The 22,530-nt window shown below is 35.2% G+C and overlaps 1 protein-coding gene across 1 annotated transcript in view; it reads right to left on the reverse strand.

The window, feature by feature from the left end:
* Positions 1 to 22,530, reverse strand: part of MRPL13 (mitochondrial ribosomal protein L13) — a 48,601-nt gene that overhangs the window by 22,290 nt on the left and 3,781 nt on the right. The window contains exons 3-4 of the mRNA XM_019459941.2: positions 11,278 to 11,371; positions 5,474 to 5,534 (exon numbers count right to left, since the gene is read on the reverse strand). Of these exons, the coding sequence (XP_019315486.1) occupies positions 5,474 to 5,534; positions 11,278 to 11,371 (155 nt within the window). The remainder of the gene's footprint in view (positions 1 to 5,473; positions 5,535 to 11,277; positions 11,372 to 22,530) is intronic.

The following is a 22,530-nucleotide window of genomic DNA, read 5'->3' on the forward strand; positions in this document are numbered from 1 at the left end:
GCACAGAGCTCAACGTGGGGCTTGAACTCATGAACTGTGAGATCACGACCTGAGCCAAAGTCAGATGCTTAACCAACTGAGCCACCTGGGCGCCCCTAAGATTTTTAATTTTTAAAAGTCTTGAACAGAAACTGACAATATTAATATTACACAGCACCTTATCTGGACAAGCCAGCCATTATATCCTCTGAATATCATCCTAGCAGCAATTTTTATCATTTTGGTAGGGTTACATGCCATTTAGGTTTCATGTTCTTAACAAAATTTAGCTGTAGTCACTTGAACTAACAAGTTGGTTTTTAAAAAACTTGCCCTAGTAAAAAAATGCACGGTAACACCCAAATTAGGGACAGCCACAAAGTGTAGAAAGGTTAAAAGCTGACAGGGGAGAGAAAAAGACATACAAACAATATACTCCCCCAAATAATAACACAACACGTGCATGCAGTCAATCAATTATAGCTGTACAGACTTATGTATAAGTTCTAAGGAATTCAAAAAGTGAGAAAGACAGAGTAAAAGTGAGGTTAATAAATACTCAAGACCTTCCACATACAACCTGTAAACTAGGGCATATGCCATTTGTTTTACTCAAAATAACTTTACTAACTACAGGAGGGGTGAAAAACAAGAAAGGAACCATGTTGGAAAACAATACAAGGACAAAAACTCTTAAACTATAACTATGGTAGGGATAAGGAAAAGCTCAATCAACACATTTATTTGAGTTTATAATTAATGACATATATGATTATAATATTTTGAAATACTTAATTTTTTTAATGTTTATTCATTTTTAAAAGATAGAGACAAAGCACAAGCAGGGATGGGGTAGAGAGAGAGGGGGACACAAAATCTGAAGCAGACTCCAGGCCCTGAGCTGTCAGCACAGAGCCCAACAGAGGGCTCGAACTCATGAACCACGAGATCATGACCTGAGCCGAAGTCAGACACTCGACAGACTGAGCCACCCAGGCGCCCCAATATTTTGAAATATTTAATAACCTACTAATAACTATTTAAGTGTACTATTTAATGTATTTTACAAATAATATTCCAGGGCTGTACTAATAATCAGAAGGACGCATTATGAAACAAACTCTCTTACAAGCCCATATACCAAGTACTGATTAGCAAATTATGTCTGCTGGCAGAAGACCTACTGTTCCAGGCAGACACTTAAGTATCTGATTTGGAAGTAAAATAACTGACCTCTTCCTTAGCAAGTTGTTCCTTTTCAAAACACAAAGTTAAAATTAATACTTAAAAAAAGAATTAACATAATTTAAATGAGGTAATAATTCAAATGGATTTAATTCTGAACTATTTTCCAGGACTTCATCAAACATTTTGTAATGTATTTTAATATTTGTCTACAAAACATAAGTTGGAACAATTTCTACAAATGGTATCAAATGCCAAATTCTTATAAAAAAGTAGGACTCTACTGCCTCCTACTGTACAGTGAGCATGCCAGAATAACAAAGAAACTTACATTTTAAAAATATTTATTAAATAGTAAAACTACAATTTATTGTAGCACTTACAGTACACACTATCAGCAGCCCTTACAAGTTTTTAATATCATATATACAATCCATATAGTCAAAATAGGATATTTTATTGATCTGTAATAGCCCCAAAACACATCTTGAAATAGAACATTAAATTTCTTAAGCAATCTCTGAGCATAGTTTTGTAAAATACGCATAAATGATAAGTAAAATGTCCCCCTTTCCCTCACCCCCAAGAAAATTGTAGGCAGTATTACACCAAACAAATGGTTGCATCCTAACAATACGTATTTATTTTTATTCGCTATTATAGGGAAATACAAAAGAATGTCTTCACGGCACACTTTGTTCATTTATAAATGTATTTAGGTAAAAAGCTAAAACAGTTCGTAATGAGGAAAATGTTATCTATCTTATGTGTATATTTCAAAGACTGGGTTGTGAAGTGGAAAGGAAGGAAATATAAAATTGTGAAATGGCAACAGGAGACTTCGCTTCTAGCAATACTGAAAGGTAATATTTAGGTTAAAACTTTCTCCTAGTATATTACTCAAATAATAAGTAAATGTTAATGAAGTTAATAATATGTTTTTAAAGATCTTTTCTAAAGCATGGAAACAACTGGAGGCCAGAAGTGGGACAAAGTACTACCAAAAAAAAAAAAAAAAAAAAAGAGTCCTAAGGCTGGCATTTGCCCAGAGGGCATCAGCTTAGTGCAGGGCTTGGGTTTCAAAGGACTACCTCTTTTTGGTCAGGAAGTAGGATCAAAGACTTCCTCATAAACCTAGGTTTTCAACAGAAAGCCAACATCCAGGGTGTACAGTGGAGAAATTAAAAAATTCAAATCTTTCCTGATAGGAAACAGATAACTATGAGCCTTACTGCACAAGGCTTCAAGGCCTAAAATTCACCCTTGGGATCAAAACCCAGAAGTCTAGAGTATAGCCTAAACAGGTCTTAGGTTGGTATAGCTTCATGCACCTGCCAGAAGCTAAGTCAATCTTTTGTGAATAAATCCACTTTGAAGACACAGGTCTCAAAGAATTCTCAGTGATGAAGTTTCAAGGTACATGAGTTTATCAAGTGTCCTGAGCAGAAACAATAAATTGCAAAGCCACGAAGAACACAAATATTAGAATCAGATATAAACACTAAGAATTAGGTTTACAATGCTTAAAAAATATAAGGAACCAAAGTATGACAAAGAAACAGAAAGACTGTCATAACGGACCAGCAAACTTGAAAAAGAAACAAGTAGTAAAACTTCACGGGAAAAAAAAAAATTCAAATTAGAAACTCACTAAAAGGGGGTGGGTGGTTGGGTGGCTCAGTCAGTTAGACAGCCAACTCTTGATTTTGGCTCAAGTCATGATCTCATGGTTTGTGGGATCGAGCCCCGCCCATGTTGAGCTCTGCATTGACAGTGTGGAGCCTGCTTAGGATTCTCTCTCTCCCTCTCTCTCTCTGCCCCTCCCCTGCCCACATGCTCTCTCCCTCTCTCAAAATAAATAAACATTAAAAAAAAAAAAAGGAAACTCAATAAAAGGGTTGATTGGATTAGATATAGGTAAAAAAGGTAATTAGAGAAAGTAGAACATTAAGAAATTATTGACAAGGGGCGCCTAGGTGGCTCAGTCTGTTAAGTGTCCGACTTTGGCTCAGGTCATGATCTCACAGTTCGTGGGTTACAGCCTTGCATCAGGGTCTGTGCTGACAGCTCAGAGCCTGGAGCTGCTTCGGATTCTGTGTCTGCCTCTCTCTCTCTGCCCCTCCCCTGCTTGTGCTGTCTCAAAAAATAAATAAATGTTAAAAAAATTAAAAAGAAATTATTGACAATGCAGCACAATGTCAGACAGGGAGACATAAAATATGGAAGAGAGCTAATGATTCATGTACAATGAGACAGTCAACTGCAAATGTAATCAGATTTCCAAAGGGAAAGAACAGATAGAGAATAAAGGGAATAAGAGAACACATAAGAGCTGACAAATTTTCAGCACTGAAGATGCCAGTCCTTAAGAAAAATAAGTAAGACTTGAAAAGAAACAGGAAAACTAAAATCAAAGGAAAGATCTCAGAAGTATCCCCCCACCCCTGCAAAAGAGACAGAATATATACAAAGAAACAGTTCAATTGACATCTAACATATCAATAGCAATAACAGAAGCTAAAATCTGCTTGTACAGTAGCTTCAAACAGGTGAGAGAGAAAAATGGTTATCCTAGAATTGCATATACGAAATAAGCAAAACTATCTTTCAAGAAGAAAGCAAAAATAAAGACAGTTTCAGACAAAAATAAAAAGTTTATTATTAAAAGAATGTTATGATAGGAATGTCAAAAGAAGTATTTCAAGAAGGAAATTAATCCCAAAGGAAGACTGTTATGGGAAAAGGATTTGTAAGCAAAGAAAATAATAAAAAATCAGTTAACTATATAAAACAGTAACAAGAATGTTGAATTGGAAGGATTTTAAAAACTGTTGACTGTGTGAGGGACAGTAGGTGTTAAAAATCATCTAAGGACCTTGTTTTGATCTGGAAGAAAGTAAAGATTGATTACTCTTAGACTTCTAATAAATAAACTCAATCAATCCAAAAGAAGGCAAGAAAGAAGGAGAGGAAAAAATTAAATAAAATCTCCTTTCTTGCCTTCTTTCGGATTGAGTTTATTTATTAGAAGTGTAAGATTAATCAATTATCTTTACTTTCCTCCAGATCAAAACAAGGTCCTTAGAAAATTTTTGTGGTTTATACATACAATGGAATACTACTTGGCAAGCAATGAGAGAGAATGAAATTTTGCCATTTGCAACAATGTGGATGTAAGTGGAGAGTATTATGCTAAGTGAAATAAGTCAGAGAAAGATATCATATGTTTTCACTCATATATGGAACTTGAGAAACTTAATAGAAGACCATGGGGGAAAGGAAGGGGAAAAAATAGTTCCAAACGGAGAGGGATGCAAACCATAAGAGACTCTAAATACAAAGAACAAACTGAGGATTGATGGGGGGGGGGGGGGGGGAGAGGGGAAAACAGGTGTGATGGGTATTGAGGAGGGCACTTGTTGGGATGAGTACTGGGTATTGTATGTAAGCATAGGAAGCTTAGGAATCTACCCCGAAGCCAAGAGCCACTGTATATACTATATATTAGCTAACTTGACAATAAATTATGTTTAAAAAAATCATATAAAGTGCATAGTTCTACGCTTAGGATGTTAATGATCAATAAATATGACCTCTGTGACAGAAAAATAAATAAGTAAATAAATAAATAAACAAACAAACAAATAGATTTAAAGTAGAATGATTTATTGGGCAAACACTATCAAAAGAAGGCTGATATAGTTTACTAAAAAAACAAAAAGACCTCGAGATAAAAAGTATAATTGGAGACAAAAATGGCTGGTAGATACCCTGATTAATTCTTAGGAAGAATGTAATTCCAAACTTAAATTCATCTAACACTAAATCTTCAAAACATACAAAGCAAAAACTGACAGAAATACAGAGGAAAAATAAACCCACAATTGAGTTCGTAACAGAACTCTTTCAGGTAATCAATAAATCAAACCAAAAAAAAGTCAGTAAGACTTTTTTTGATTGGAATGTACTTTGCATTTTTGATATAATGGATGTATAATCATACATAGATATATACATCTCTCTCTCCAAGACATTTTCAGCAAACATATTCTAGATAATCACGCAAGTATCAAGTAATTAAAAAGAAAAGCAACAAAACTGGCTAAATGCAAAACATAGTAAACAGTAATTAGAAAACATATAGAATTGAATGATAATGAAATAATGCTTATCAAAACTTGTGTGATACAGTTAAAGTGCAGAATTTATAGCCTTGAATGAAGCTACATTAGAAGAGGAGCTAGACTGGAAAAACAGTTCCTGAACCAGTCTTCCCACAGAAGATTAATAAAAAATACAATAAACTTACTGCTACTGGATCCTTCTGGTGAAGTTGAGCAGCTGTTACTTGTCTAAATCCACCTGGATAGCTGTTAAAGGAAGCAAAGACATTAAAACTGGGAGTAGGCTATGATATACTATTTCTTGAAATGAATATGGTTTTATAATATGAAAACTGTTTTTATTATGAAGCTATTCTTGTTTCTGGGAACTATGATGTTCATTAGTGTCTTAAAAATTAAGTAGTAACCTATGCTATTCGAAATACTATTCTTTTTAAGTGGTCAACTGTCTTCATTTCATAAAAATTGCACATCTTGGAAAATTCTTCGCATAACTATTGTTTTCATTTATTCTGAAGTAGTTGTTCATGCTTGAATTTAAGAAAGAAAAAGCAGTGAGCCAATATGCTTCACATTCCCTGCCATATCAGAATGTCTATATAACCTAGGGGTCGGGTTTGGGGAAAACAGGGGTAGCCACTTTGGGTCTAAGTCCAGTTCATACTCAAAACAGGGAATGATCCTGTTTCCTGTTAATAGTTGGTAAAAGACCACCAAGAGTTATATGTTGGTCCTAAGTGATACAATACTGTGTTCATATCAAATTTATACATAAAATAGATAAATTGGAGATTTAAAATACATATAAATATTTGGGATAGTATTGATGGCAGCTTAGTAACTTGGATGCCCCAGATCCCAGTCTGGAATCTAGGTTTGCCAGTGGCTACCAGTATAATGGTAGGTAACTTGCTTTTCTTCTTTATTAGATTTTACTCATATGAGAAAATGTTTGTGAAAGTGCTTAAGAAATTTAAAACAAAAACAATATACAGATGTAAGGTTTCATTATGTTGAATGGATAAAGCCTAAATGATTTTTGAGGAAGGGGAAAAGAAAACATAAACTCAGTGGACTCTGCAAGAAGTTAAAGATTACCTAAATGTAATTCCTTTCATAAGTTTCAATCAGACTTAAAAACATTTGAAAGAACCACATTTCAGGAATAAAATTTAAAAAAGCAGATTTAGAAATTTGCTGAGAAAGATGGATAATATTCAAAGTGATACTTTCATTTGTTTCAAGGGATTTCAGTTTCAGAAAAAGAAATACCTGTCTAGACTTCAATTCCTGTATTCTTTCCCTCTGTGGAAAAAAAGTACTTTACAACTTCTACGCTAAAGATCACCTTTCTGTTTTTAACATTGGGATGCCAAGTTCTAAAGTATAATACCATTTACATTTTATTTCATGAGTTTGGACTTTATTCTGAAGAATCTGGAAAGGTGGCATAAAATTCTGAGTAGAGGAATGATTTGAATAATGTAATAAATACTCAGTTGATTTTTACTGGTGACAAAGTAACTACACTTCTTCCTCCAGTGTGGGATAGCCTAAATGGAAGAGAAGAAACTTTGTTTAACATGTTCATCATTTTTTTTTTCAATGCAGATTAATTCAGTAAATACTTACTGTGTGCCTACTGTGCTGGGTGCTGGGGATATGTAGACAAATATGACAGTATCCCGTCCACAAAAAAATGACTACGTGAATTCTACTGAGGCATCTAACAGTAAGCTATATTTCTAATCCTACCAATACATTTATATGACTGAACAGTTAGATGTCAAAGTTCAGGGTGCACACATGCATATCTCACCTGACCTCCAAAATAATGAGAAGTGAAATTTTATAAAATATTTGGACAAGAAAACATTTTCTGAGACTAGAAAACATAGAACAAATTATAAGGGAAAAGAGAGATTTAATTACATAAAAGTTAAATAACCATACAACAAAGGACATCATAAAGAAAATTTGTAAAAAGTAAACTGTATAATAGTGGACTAATATTCTTAATAGATAAAATGTTCAGAGAACACGCTAAGGAAAGCATTGGTACCTTATAATAATGCAAATGTAAACAATCAGATGTCCATCAAAGTGGCACAATCTTATTATTAAATCATTATTAATGATGTGCTGTGGCAGCAGTTTTATCAAACCAGGCATTCTTATGCACTACTAGTACAAAATTAAAGTGATGTTTGGAAATACCTATTAAAAGATCAATTATCATCCCTTTGATCTTGAAATTCATTACATTTCCAGTTTTATTTTAAATTATCCTATATGTTGAAAAAGCCTCATGTATAAAGATGTTTTTCAGCTCTTTATGAAACTAAAAATTTTAATTAAAAAAAGGACATTATGTATGCAAATCATATTCTGTATTACTACACAGTGACAAACTATTTATAAAAAGGCTTTCTGATAATTTTATAGAAAGTGAAAAAAAGATGTAAGCTTGTATATGTGTTAAAATGTTTAGTCCACAGGATGAAAAATGATTTTTAGTTCCTTCTTTAAACTTTTCTGCATTTCCTAAAATTATCATATATTAAAATTTTTATAACTAGAAAGTTAAAATTTGAATATATAATGTAATAATGTTCTGAGCATAAAAAAAGTGGTACATCCAGTGAAATGAAGTAACAAAGTAAGTGAAGAGTCAAGAGAAACTGAGAAACAAAACAGTTATTTACCATACGGGGTTGAGACAATAGGGAAGGGATTCAAGAAGAGGTTGAATGAGCCAGGTTTTAATGGATAAATATGAGTTCTTGAGAAACACTCCTGTGAAGGACAATAACACACGCAAAGGCAGAAAGGCAAGAAATGGCAATATGTTGGCTAAAATGAAGGATTCTGAAGCAGTAGTGGTAATCGGGGTACCGATAATGTACAAGTTTAGAGTTCAACCCTAGATAAGACAGCTCTACTGAAGGGGACACTACCAGCAGAGGGTATGGTATCCTAGCTGTTCGCTATTAGTTGTGCTATTATTTTCCACAGATATTACTGCTACAGTAATTATTACAGCATTTTGTGCCAATACTCCCCCCCTTTATGCTTTTATCGCATTATGTTACCCTGACTTTTCATATTTCTTCCCCCGTTACCTCTAAATTTTATAGAATTTGGTTTATCTGTACAGATTTCCTAATAGAAACTACTGAAGCTGGATGTGAATTTATTTTGGTTATGTTAAATAACAATTTCATGAATAAGTTTAAGGAGAATGGGCAAAGTCTGGCTAATGGAAGCAAAAAAGTTATTCTGAGTGGGTCACTTGGGTGGCTCAGTCGGTTAAGCGTCCAACTTTGACTCAGGGCAGGATCTCATGGTTTGCAAGTTCAAGTCCCACTGTCTGCTGTCAGCAAAGAGCCCACTTTGGATCCTCTGTCTTCCTTTCTCTCTGCTCCTCCTCTGCTTGTAGGTGCTCTCTTTCTCTCTCTCAAAAATAAACATTTAAAAAAAATAAAATAAGGTCTTTAAAAAAAAAAAAGTTATTCCTAGCATTGCCTAAGACCCACTTAGGCAAGAGATGAAAAGAAACAGATGGAGACATTAAATTCTGCTTGTCTAAGATGAAGGTGCAATTGGAAATAAACAATTTTAATCAAGAATGAAAGTTCAACGTTTCTAACCGTATCTTGCATGACAGTATAGGAGGTATTTAATTAAATTTGTATATGACCTGAAGCAGAGGGCTTAACACATTACATGACACAATCAAGATCTCAAAAGATTTTAAAAGGCTGGAGGTAAAATTTAACTTAAGGTATTGTAGTTGGGTTAACATGGGTTAAAACATGGTTAAACAGCAGCATGTTTAAGAAAGACTTGGGAGTTTGGGCTGATAGTGAACTCCGTGTACCACCCAATAGAGGATTATAAAACTGAAAGATGGACGACTCCCATTATACTAGGAAGCCATCAGAACATAGACAGGTGAGTGTATTTAGTTAAGAAAGACACTAGAGAGTGACCAAGATATAAGGGGATAGTCAAAGGGACACCATATAAAGAACTCTGAAATAACTACAGATGTTTAGCTTAGGGAAAAGACAAATCAAGGGGCTCTTATTGATTCCTATCTCAAAATGATCTGAAGGATGTCATGTGGAGAGATATGATTATTTTACACTGTCCAAAGAGGAGAACTAAGACTAATATGAAAGCTAAAGAAAAACAGATTATGATTCAACAGCATAAAGATCTTTCTAAAATTTAAACCATTTCAAAGATGGAATGAATGGGCTGCCTTACAAGCCATGAGATCCCTATTATTCAAACACAGGCAGAGAGACCTGGACGTTGAGAGGTATGTTGTGGAGATTTTAGGTATCTTCCAAACTTGGGATTTTGTTCACCATTCCTTAAACATCTCATGTATTTTCAGAAGTTTAAGATAGTTCAAGAAACAACAGTGACATGAATTACAGGAAACAGAAATAAATGAGAAGATTGATTTAAAAATGAGAATAATCTAGATCAGAGAGGTTATGTGAAAAGCTTCTAGAAAAAACAAATACTGTTAATAATAACTAGTATTTGGTGTAGTTCTGTGGGTTATTTTTGGTTGAGTAAATTATATACGCAGCATGTGCAAAATTAGTATTTCCTTAAATGCCAATTTTTGAAAATAGCTTTTTCTTTTAAGTAAGATCAATTATTCTTTTCTGTTTTTTTTTTTTAAAGGATGGTTACTTATTTATTATATTTTTTGTGGAACTTGAACTCATAACCCCAAGATCAAGAGTTGCATGCTCTTTCAACTGAGCCAGCCAGGTACCCATAGTAAGATCAATAGTATTTTTTTTTTTTTAATGTTTATTTATTTTTGAGAGAGAGACAGTGAGAGCCAGGGAGGGGCAGAGAGAGAGAGAGGGAGACACAGAATCCGAAACAGGCCCCAGGCTCCGAGCTGTCAGCACAGAGCCCGATGTGGCGCCCGAACCCAGGAAGTACAAGATCATGACCTGAGCCAAAGCTGGATGCTCAACTGGCTGAGCCAACCAGGCACCCCAATAGTATTTTTAAAGTAATATATTTCAACTGCCTATATTCTTTGACAATGGCAGTATCATTTTTTTTTTTTATCTGAGTAGTTGATACTTGATGTTACATTAGTTTTAGGTGTACAACTTAGTGATTCAACAACTCTCTATTATGCTATGCTCACCACAAGTGTAGCTACCTTCTGTCATCATACAAGGCTATTGTAACACCAGTGAGTATAGTCCCTATGCTGTACCTTTTATCCCTGTGACTTATTCATTCCATAACTGAAAGCCTGTATCTCCCACTCCCTTTCACCCTCCCTTCCACTCTTACCCTCTTTGGCAACCATCAATCTGTTCTCTGTATTTATAGGTCTGATTCTGCTTTTTTGTGTGTTCATTTGGTTTTTTAGATTCCACACATAAGTGAAAGCATATGGTATTTGTCTTTCTCTGACACATTTCACTTTGTGCTATATATTCTAGGTCCATCCATGTTGTTGCAAATGGCCAGACTGCATCCTTTTTATGGCTGAGTAATATTCCAGTGCACATGCACACATGTACATCATTATCCATTCATGTATCAATGGACACGTGGGTTGCTTCTCTATCCTGGCTATTATAAATAATGCCACAATAAACATAGAGGTATATGTATCTTTACAAGTTAGTATTTTTGTTTTCTTTGGGTAATAACCTAGTAGTGAAACTACTGGATCATATGGTATTTCTATTTTTAATTTTTTGAGGAACCTCCACACTGTTTTCCACAGTGGCCATACCAATTTACATTCCCGCCAACAGTGCATGAAGGTTCGTTTTTCTCCACATTCTTACCAACACTTATTATTTACTGTCTTAGTGGCCACACTGACAGATGTTAAGGTGATAGCTCATTGTGGTTTTGATTTGCACTTCCCTGATGGTTAGATATGTTGAGCATTTTTTCATATGTCTGTTGGACAATGGCGTTATCTTACCCAGTATGTGAGGAGTACACTTTTTGTTCCCATTTATTTCCAGAAAATGCAATGTGCCTTGTGTTCATTATGACAACATGATCCCCACAGTCACCTAGATTTAAAAAGAACAAAGAAGAAAAGATTTTATATGAAAGTCACGATTTTAAGAAAAAGTGGTCTTGGTTATTTATAAAGCTTTTCAAAGTCTAAACAACACATTAAAAAACATAAAGCAAGTCACAGTGCAACATCAAAATCCTTGAACAGGATTTTGCTATTCTGTTCCTCTTTTACATAACATCTAAGTATAGAAAGAGTGAAAGAGTTGGCCAGACATTTGGAAAATCTCAACACTGGAAGATAAAAGAGGATATTATTAAAGATGCCAATAACAACAACACATCTTTTAAAGGCAAACTAATGTTATTCCTATGGTCTTTTCCCGTTAATATTTACACTTTGCTAAAATGTTTATATTAACATACCTTTAAATGTCTAATATAAACTTCCCCTTAAAAATAGAAGAGAAAATGAAAACAATACGCATATAGATGTAAAAAAGGTATGTTTTACCAATAGGCAAATTGAAAACAAATGTAAAATGTCACAATTGATTTTTCTCCTTAAATTCAGAGAACAATAGAGTATTATGATCTTATGCTTAACTACTAACCCAAGGCTTTTTCCAACCACATTTAACTAGCTACATTTAAACTGCCACTTTCAACTATGACAACATGCATATTTGATATGCCAGATGACCTGAAAATTAAAATATATGTATTAGATTAATTTTCCATAAAATTAATAAAAAAAAACCCTAAAAAGTCAACATGCAGTTTTCCCATGAGTCATGATACTTCACAAAATCAAATAACCAAAAACATTTTTTAAATGCCTATTCTACTAATATGAAAACTTAAAAAGATTTTAATTTATTTAAAAACACTGAAAAAATAAGTATAAATAAATACCGCATATGAAAACTAACAGTTACATTATAAGATAATGAGCTTTGAATTTCAATGACAGCATTTTAAGAGAGAAGTATATAGTCTACATGGAATGAGGGTAAAAGAAAGAGAAAAAAGCAGGTAGGTTTTCTTTATCACAGTGAAAGGGAATCAAGAGGTGTAAAGGAAAGCTTTACCTGGGAAGCTTTGCTGTCAGTGGGTTGAAAAGACAGTTTGACTGTATTTGGCAAATTGATCAAAGTTCCTAAAAGTAACCCACAATGGGCTAGTAAGGCAACTGGACAAATGAACCAGGAAAATAAATAAAGAGGGTGAGAAGATATCTATGTCATCTCAGAGAATGCTGAAGTTTCCTTAGTTTTCAACCAGACTTTTACAGTTGAAGACACTAACACCTGCTTAGATCAAGTGATTTGCCAAAGCTCACACACCATGTTATTTAATTCCCGGTTCAGGCTCTTTCCGTGACACTTAGGCTGAGGAAAAATGGAATCCTTAGCTTTACACAAGAGCTGAATTTATTTTTTAAATGTTATTTAAGCTTTAAATATGGAAAAACTGGGGCACCTACGTGGCTCAGTCAGTTAAGTGTCCCTTGATTTTGGCTCAGGTTATGATCTTATGTTTTGTGAGTTCGAGCCCCATATCGGGTTCATAGTGAAGAGCCTGCTTGGGGATTTTCTCCCTCTCTCTCTCTCTCTGCCCCTCCCCAACTCTCTCTATCTCTCTCTAAATACTTAAAACAAACAAACAAACAAACAAACAAACAAAAAGCATCTTGAGCTATTCCAAACAAACCTACTGTCTTTGTAGAGATCAAAAGGATCTCTCAAAGGACATTCAAAAGAATATCACAGATCAGATGAAAATCATGTTCTTTCATCTATAAGGTACGAACATCTAATCTGGGAAAAATTATTCTCCCTCAATAACATGCCTCTGGCATAAGTTATTGAGGGAGAATATATATTCTTAGAATATATTCTTAGAAAGACTTCTCTAACTCTAAATCAAACTAACCAGGAATTAAATATTTTTTAACTGCATTACATATTAAAACAAAAGCCAATATTGTTAAAGGCTGAAACCCTGAATATAGTACAATTATTTCTGTCTCAATTTCTACATACAATAGATTTCATTGTAAAGTTTTCATTAAACAATTATGCTTTATAATATGCAGCAAATGTATATAAATTAGAACTCTACTGCCTGATCAAGAGATATTCCAAGAGAAATTAATTTCTTTCAGATTAAAAAAACTAAAGTAATAAGTAATTTTTAGAAAAAGGAGTTGTGAGTGTATTTGTAAAAACTCTCACCTTAGATGTGTAACCTTGACTCCTTTTTATAATATTTGGTGTGTGTGTGCGCACATGTGTGCATGAGTGAATGAACGAATGAATGAATGAATGAATGAAATTAGGTGCCAAATAAATTCAGATAAATTCAATCAAAGTGGAAACTCGAAAGTGTCATGTCAGGGAACTGAAGTTCTAATGATGAGTCACACTATCAGGGGTGCTTCTCAGTCCTACAGCTTCAGTGTTTTGGCTCATTTTCTCCCCTAAACCAGAACTCATATTTTTTCCTCAAAATTCCCTGAGAGGAAGAGATATAACATTCATTCTGGAGGCAGGAATATCAGCCGCTAGTTGATCATGCACCCTTTTCTACTAGGTTCTGAGGACAGCTCCGAAATTCTTTTTAACATACCAACCCTAGGTTAAAGTTATTTGTCACCTTCGTACCTCAACACGTACCAACTCCCCAGGTAAGATATTCAAGGATACCTACAGTTTAGGCTCAAACTTTCTAGCCTTATTTACCAGTTCTTTCCCATCCCAAACCATACTACTTGCTATTCTCTGAAGCATTATCCCATTATTTCTGTTTAAAACACACACACATACATACAGAAGATCGTATACACAGATCCCCTGATCTTTCCTTTGTTCCTTCCAGTAGAAATACTCTCCTGATTTATCTCCACTTCCTAAATTTTATCCATAAAATTTAAGTTCCACATAAATATCAAGTTCCAAAATTAATACCAGTCCTTTCATAAAGCCTTTCCTAATACCAAACCCAACTTCCCTTGATTCCACAAGGATGCCTGAATTTCTCTTAAGATACCGATTTAACTCTATCTTGCCCTATCATTTGTACAATTTTACTTTCTCCACCTAAATTATAAGCTCCCTTCTGAAGACTCTTAATGTAGACCTCTTTTATAATGGGAATTACAAGTCACAATAAGTGTTAAAAAAAAATTCCTGGTGTTCACTTTAATGTAAATAAGGCTTGTTCTATCATGTCTGTTCGCATTCAATTCCTCTCTTAGATTTCATGGGAGATGCACTCGTAGTTCTTATCTTACAAATTGGACCAATCAAAACTGTCTGAGCTGCTCAGATTCCATAGGAGGATGGATTCAGATGGAGATATCTGGTAAGTTTGGTGGGAATCTCTTCCAAAATCTGCTTTGTAGTTCTTTTCCATTGATTAATAAATTAATCCACTTACTACTTACTCATGTCAGGTACTGTTCTTGATGCTGAGAACAGAGCAATGAATGCAACTGAAATCCCTGGTCATAATAAATCCTACATTCTAGTGCAATGAGCTAGACAATAAACAAGTAAACATACAATATGTCAGAGGCTGATAAATATATGGGGATAAAGAGCAATGCAGTGGAAGTATTATTAATTGATACAGGTTTTTGTGTTTTAGTTTCCCTGGGAGAAATGTCCAAAAGTGCAATTGTTGTATGGCAAGCTCATGTTTAGTTTTATAAGAAACTGCCATATTCTTTACCAGACTGGCTCTACCATTTTATACTCCTACAAACAATGTGTGAGCAATCCAGTTTCTTTGTATCATCACCAGCATTTGCCACTCTTTGTTTTAGCTATTCTGACAGATATGCAGTGATGTCTCACTGTGGGTTTAATCTGTTTTTCCCTAATGGCTAATAATGTTGAATCATTTTATGTATTTATTTACCATCTGGTCATGATATTTTGCTCATTTTCTAATTAAGTGTTAGTTTGTTTCTTGTTGACTATATGGTTTGCAAATATTTCCCTTCAGTCTGTAGCTTGTCTTTTCATCCGCTCCATGTGTCAAATCCCTCTTTAAAAGCTCTTTGCTGTAGCTTACTGATTTTAAAACTGTATTTGATAGAGATGTCAGGTTCTGAGAAGGTGACTCAAAGGGGAAAGGGTCGAGCATCTTCTCCCTCCTTCAACTAGCACAGCACTGCTTTTATATATTGGGTTTCCTTACAAGATTTGGTTTGAGAAATGTTTGAAAATAGCTATTTCAATTGAGTGATAAATAACAAAATTGGCTTTGGTCATTTTGTTTGTTTCCAACCTTGAAAGATAAATGTCCAAATGCCTTCTTCAGTGTTTTTTCCGGCATCCCTGAATTTGTGCGTAGCTAATATAACAGAAGATCACATCAGTTACCACAAAATCTACTGAGTATAAAGACACTGTGATAGGAACAAGGTATGTTGTTCAAATTTATTGATAATAGCTAAGTATTCACTTTTAAAGGAGTTAAGTATTCAAGATATGATCTAAAGCAAAACTCTCCTTCACTGCTTTGTACGATGATATTCTAGGAGTTGAAGAATAAATGTGCGATTAAGATTGCAAAATTAAAATGATGCAGTAATTTACATTTGAAATAAACTGACACTGAACTTAAAGAGTAAAAGAGAAAAATGTGTTAGCTTGGTAACTTTAAAAAGAGCATCCTAAACTTTCTTTTCCCTAACAAGTCTTTAAAAGATTAAATAAATAATATAAGGCAGAATGTTAGAGATTAGATCTAATCTTTGTTGAACTGCCTGGTGTGCTAGAGTTTATAACATTAACTTTAAGAACTGTGTGCAACTTCTGTTTCCTTTCATGTAGATCAGGAGTATTTTAGGAGAATCTAACAATAACTTTAGAAAATGCTAAAGGAAGGTTTGTCTCTGCTTCTTTTATTTATTTTTTAAATTAATTAATTTATTTAAAATGCTTGTTTATTTTGAGAGAGAGAGAGAGAGAGAGAGAGAGAGAGAGAACGCATGTAAGCAAGGGAGGGGCAGAGAGAAGGAGAGACAGAATCTTAAGCAGGCTCCGTGCTGTCAGCACACAGCCCAACATGGGACTCAATTTCACCAACCGTGAGATCATGACCTAAGCCAAAATCAAGAGTGGAACAGTTAACTGACTGAGCCACCCAGGTGCCCTTCTGCTTCTTTTAAACGTTCATACTGTCCTCAATTTATTAATCTGTGGGCAATGAAAAGAATGGAGTCCTCATGAAGAGTAAGTATAATCTAAAAATTACCATGTGCCCTTTCTTTTTATTATCAGTGACAAACATGTTCAAAGAGCTCCCAGGTCCCAAATTCAGAAGGGCAGCTCTGATTAGAAAGAGAAGGGAACTTTTCCTAGTTCTACATCATTTCCAGCTTGACTCAGACCACATTTTCCATAAAAAATAACCTTAAAAGTGGAAAGTTGGTTTTCTATAAAACTTCACAAAGTCTACTGGACCTGTAAAGTAGTTCAAATACAGTATACATTATGTTTGGATATATTACCAGCTAACTTTTATAGCTACTCCTGGATATATGAACATCATTTATAGTATTATTTATCTGGGAAATTGTATGTCAATTTTCAAACAAACATGTTTACAGTGATTGTGAGAACATAATACATGCTTGATAAATGCTTATTTAACAATGAATGTTAGAAATAAATTTACGACAGACATGTTTGTAAGCTGAAAATTGCTTGCAATTTAAGTTTTGACTTTAGTGACATCTTGTGGACATAAAAAGTCTTGCTGATATAAGTTACGTATTAAATTATATAGTGAAACAAAAATACAGCTCAGTCTTTAAAACATTAATTTTTAATTTCATAGAAAAGCTATTCTCCTTTACTAGAAAAGGATGACATGATAGGTAGCTACCAAAGCTCTTTTGGTGTGCTAGCAAGTATTTTCATTAGTACTTAAGGAATACTTTTGCAATAATGACCCATTTATAGGAAAGCAGAACTTTAATTCAGTGAACAGATAAGTGCTATACTTTACGAAAGAAATTACATTACTACAAATTCTACTTTTTCCCAAATTTTGTATTGTTTGTATTTCTACAAAAACAACCTAAGGCGCCTGGGTGGTTCAGTCGGTTAAGCATCCAACTTCAGCTCAGGTTATGATCTCACGTATCGTGAGTTTGAGTCCCGCGACAGGCTCTGTGCTGACAGCTCAGAGCCTGGAAAGCCTGCTTTGGATTCTGTGTCTCCCTCTCTCTGCCCTTCCCCCACTCACTCTCTGTCTCTCAAAAATAAATAAATGTTAAAAAAAAATTTTTTTTTAAAGGGGCGCCTGGGTGGCTCAGTCGATTAAGTGTCCGACTTTGGCTCAGGTCATGATCTCACAGTCTGTGGGTTCAACCCCTGTCAGCTGTGCTGACAGCTCAGAGCCTGGAGCTGCTTCAGATTCTGGGTCTCCCTCTCTCTCTCCCCCTCCCTAGCTCACACTCCCACTGTCTCTCTCTGTCAAAAATAAATAAACTTAAAAAAAATTTTTTTTTAAATCAACCTAAAAGATCTTGTATATTACCTTGTTGATAACACTGCCAAGAAAATAAACAACTTAGCAGGAAAACATAGTTTAAGTGGCTAAGAATCACCACACTGATGTGGAATGGGTAATTTACTATCTGATGAAACAGGTGCCTGGGTTCTGGTCCAAATTCTATTATAATATAGCTGAGTGACAGGGAGAAAGTCATTTTATTCTTCTGATTTTAGTTCTCATGTATATCAATGAGGCAATTAAAATATCTAAAGTCCTAAGGAATTCATTCTATTACTTGGTAATTCTAAGACTATAACATTCTCCTTGTCTGCCAAAAACCACAGATATTGTTTGTAAGTTTATTTATTTATCTTGAGAGACAGAGACAGTGCTTGGCGAGCGGGGTGGGGGGGGGGGCGGTGTTGGGTAGGGTCAGAGAGGGAGAGAGAGAATCCCAAGCAGGCTCAGCACTTCCAGCACAGAACCTGACATGGGGCTCAAACCCACAAACTGTGATATCATGACCTGAGCCGAAACCAAGAGTCAGACACTCAACCGACTGAGCCACCCAGTGCCCCACAAAAACCCGAGATTTTTAAAGCAAACAGATTTATAATTAGTCAAGCGTAGGTCTGCTGACCAGTATTTTCCTTTCAAGGTGTGGTTGCTCCTCACTATTCATGTATTCTGTATTACAAATTTGCCTATTCTCTTAAAATTTATTGATAATGTCAAAACTTGCAGTGCTTTCCCAGTCATTTGCAGACATGTGCACGGCAGTGAAAAATCTGAGTAGCTTGATGCATAAGCTGAGGTCAAATATGGTAATGCACTGTCTTTTGTTTCGGCTCTTTTACTATAAACCAGTGTCCTTTTGTGGTCTATTCAGTGCTAGGTTTTTGGCATTATTGTGCTTTTTATAAGTGACTTTGCTGTTTAAAATATCCCTCGAGTCTGATGCTGAAGTGCTGTGTAGTATTCCTAAGTGCAAGAAGGCTGCAGTGTGTCTTACAGAGAAATCCTGTGTTAGATAAGCATCGTTCAGGCATGAGTTACTGTGTGGTTAGCCGTGAGTTCAATGCTAAAGAATGCAATATGTATATTAAACAAGCTGTCTTTAAACAGAAACACACATAAAACAAAGCTATTTATTGCCTGGCTGACAAATGAATGTTGTGACTAGAGGCTCACTGGAACCTAACCATATCTCTAAAGCAATGGTTCAGTGTTCGCTCTCTTTCAGCATTCATGGTGACTTTAAAGAACGTAACTACGGTGAATAATGAAAACTGACTGTGCTCATAAAATATTTTCTTAAAAGTGTCAGTCCACAAAACATTTTTGATAAGCATCTCTGAAGGACCAGATGTTGTACTAAGTGCTTGGAAAACTAACACTGACATGACAAAATCCTTACACTCATATTCCATACTTAAAGATTTCACAGGTTGTGAGCTGACTTTGAAATTTTCATTAAGTGAAGAAAAAGAGGGGCGCCTGAGTGGCTCAGTCAGTTGAGCATCCGACTTCGGCTCAGGTCATGATCTCACTGTTCCTGAGTTCGAGCCTCGCATCAGGCTCTGTGCTGACAGCTTGTAGCCTGGAGCCTGCTTCGGATTCTGTCTCTTTCTCTCTCTCTCAAAAATAAATAAACATTAAAAAAATTTTTTTTAAAAGTGCAGAAAAAGATTAGAGCGGCAAGTATGAGAAATGGCGTAACTCATGAGTTCTTGCTTTTACCCAAATCAACCCATCTGCAGTACTTTCCCTGCTAGCTCCACAGGTCCAAAATCTAACTTAGCTAAATGCCAGAGCCCCGATTAAAAGTAATTTCTTCATTCTCAAAACTTGTATTCATGAATGCATATATTCACTCAAAAAGCATTTTATGTAGCCCAACTATGTGTCAAACACTATTCTAGACACTGGGCATATAGCTGTGAAAAATTTAGGCAAAGTTCCTATCCTCTTAGAGCTTAGTGTGGTGGAGGTGTGGATAATACATATTTATATATGTCAGGTGATCAGAGGATGCTAATTAAAAAAAAATTTTTTTTAATGTTTATTTTTAGGAGACAGAGTGTGAGCAAGGGGGTAGGGGGTGGGAAGTGGCAGGAGGGCAGAAAGACAGGAAGACACAGAATCTGAAGCAGGCTCCAGGCTCTGAGCTGTCAGCACAGAGCCCGATGTGGGGTTCGAACTCACGAACCATGAGATCATGACCTGAGGCGAAGTCAGATGCTTAACCAACTGAGCCACCCAGGTGCCCCTAAAGGCAAGGTAAAGTATAGAGTGAAAGGGTGAGATGACAGAGGAACTGGGGAAGGCCTCTCTCAGAATACAAATGAGCAGAAATCTGAAAGATGTGAAGAATTAAGCCATAAATCTGGAAAACCCCATCCAGGCAGAGGGAACAAAATATGAAAAGGCCCTAAGGCAAAAATGTGCTGACAGGCACATTAAGGAAAGAGCAGCAAGCCTTAGTGGATTACCCTAGGAGGTAGGAAGTAAACTCAGCAAGGTAAAAGGGACCACACCTTGTAGGTCCTTGTAGGGACTGGCAAATGTTGGCTTTTACTTTCTCATTTGGAAGAGACATCTGCAACTCATCTGTAGAGAAAAGACCTTATTGAGGCAAGAGTAGGAGCAGCGAGATCAGTGAGGAGGCTTTTGGAATAATCCCAACTAGAGAGCAAAGTGGTTTAAAATTACAGTAGAAGAGTTAATGAGAAGTAGCTAGATTTCAGATACATATATTTTTTCAGATATATACCCATATATATGAGTTGAACAAAGAGAAGTCACAAATGAAGCAAACACTTCTGACTAGCCCAACTAAAAGAATACAGATGCTGTTAACTAAGATGGGGAAATCAGAAGTAACAGGTTGGTTTTGGGTGGGGGAAATCAGGAAGTAGGACATCTCCGAGTTAAACACACATTAAAATGTTGCAGATGCCCACTGGACACCTAAGATTTATTGAGTAGAAATGTGGTTATGGGAGCCTGGAATACAGGGAAAAGGTAAAAAATGAAGATATGAATTTGGGAGCTTAGCCTAACAGAAAATATTTAGAGACCTGAACCTGAATGTGATTGCCTAAGGAATGTGAAGGGGTCCAAAGACCAGGCTGCAGGGCACTCCTATTTTTTTTTGTTAAGTTTATTTATTTATTTTGAGAGACAGAGAGAGAGAGTGAGCAAGGGAGGGGCAGAGAGACAGAGAGGGAGAGAGAATCTAGTTAGTAAGAGAACACATCCAAAAACAAGTAAAGAATGTGTTTAAGAAGAAAGTTCTTTATACGACAACTAGCCTGGACTCCTCAAAAGGTTAATGGCAGGAAAAAATAAAAGAGAAGGATTATTCTACATTTAAAAAGACTAAAGGAATATAACAATTAAAGGCAATAATACATAAAGCTTGGTTGAGTCCTGGTTTTAAAAAATATGCTTGAAACTACGAGGCAAATGTGAAAATGTACTGGACATTAAACTGTACAATTAAATTATGTTTATTTTGTTACGTATGATAATGGCATTTTGGTTACATAGGGGAATATACTTATTCTAGGAGACACATGCTAAATTCAGGGGGATTTATTGAGACATCTGCAACTTATTTTCAAATGACTGAGTAAAAAATTACATGTTAAATTATACATAAAAGTTAGAAAAATGTAGAGGACAAATAACTCAGTGGAAATATGGCAAAAGACACGCACAGATATTTCACAGAAGAAGAAATGATAAAAGGCCATTAAATAGTGAAGAGATACTTAATTCCATTTGCAATGAGGAAAATGAAAATTAAAACCACCACGAGAATGCATTCCACATTTATGAGAGTAGTCAAACTTAAAAAGAATGAAAACATCAACTGTTATTGAAGATGATGGCTAATAAAAACTCTGGTAGGAGAGGACATTAGCATAAAGACTACCTAGTTTCCCATGCACCTTTGAACCCAGTAATTCCTGTCCTATAGACAGATCTGGGAGAAACTCTTCCACCTGTGCCCTGGAAAAAAGGTATAAGAATACCAACAGGGATATTGTTTGTAATGGCAAAAAAATTGGAAATAACGCAAATGTTGAGTGTATGGGTATTTACTTCATCATGATTGTAACTGTTAATTTTCTTTAAAATATTACTTATATTTAAAAATAGATTTGTCTACATACTGTATCTACATACTGTATATATCTTTGTGTATTTCATGTATCAAAAAGTTAACACTATGATCAGCTGCACAAAATGTTGCTGACAGGTCAAGACAAAGAGTAAGAATTGACACCTAGAACTTGTTGGGTGTGCACTGCAGTGCCTAGGTAAGTGAAGTCAATCAGAATTACCTACAATAAGCTGAAGACCTTAAGTATCAAAACAACTTTTTTCCTTTGTTTTGGAAAAAGGTTACAGAAAATCAAATCTATCAATTCAAAACAGTAAAAAGTAAACTTTCCATGTTCCGCTAGCTCTATCCATCCTTCTAGGGGAAAGGTTTTTAGAAGAAAAGACAAACTTATTTTTTCATTTTCAAAAACTCCCTATTCAAATGTTCATTGCCATGTGAAGACACACGTGTAAGAGTGAACATTTGATTTCTAGTCCCACTCAGGATATCTGAGAGTGAAAGGAAGGCTACTGAGAATTTTGCTGGGGTAATGACATAAAATGGTGTTATCTCAGGCAAACT

This window comes from Panthera pardus, unplaced genomic scaffold (genome assembly GCF_024362965.1).
Source record: "Panthera pardus isolate Hobbes unplaced genomic scaffold, ASM2436296v1 HiC_scaffold_7, whole genome shotgun sequence".
In the NCBI taxonomy this organism is placed as follows: domain Eukaryota; kingdom Metazoa; phylum Chordata; class Mammalia; order Carnivora; family Felidae; genus Panthera; species Panthera pardus.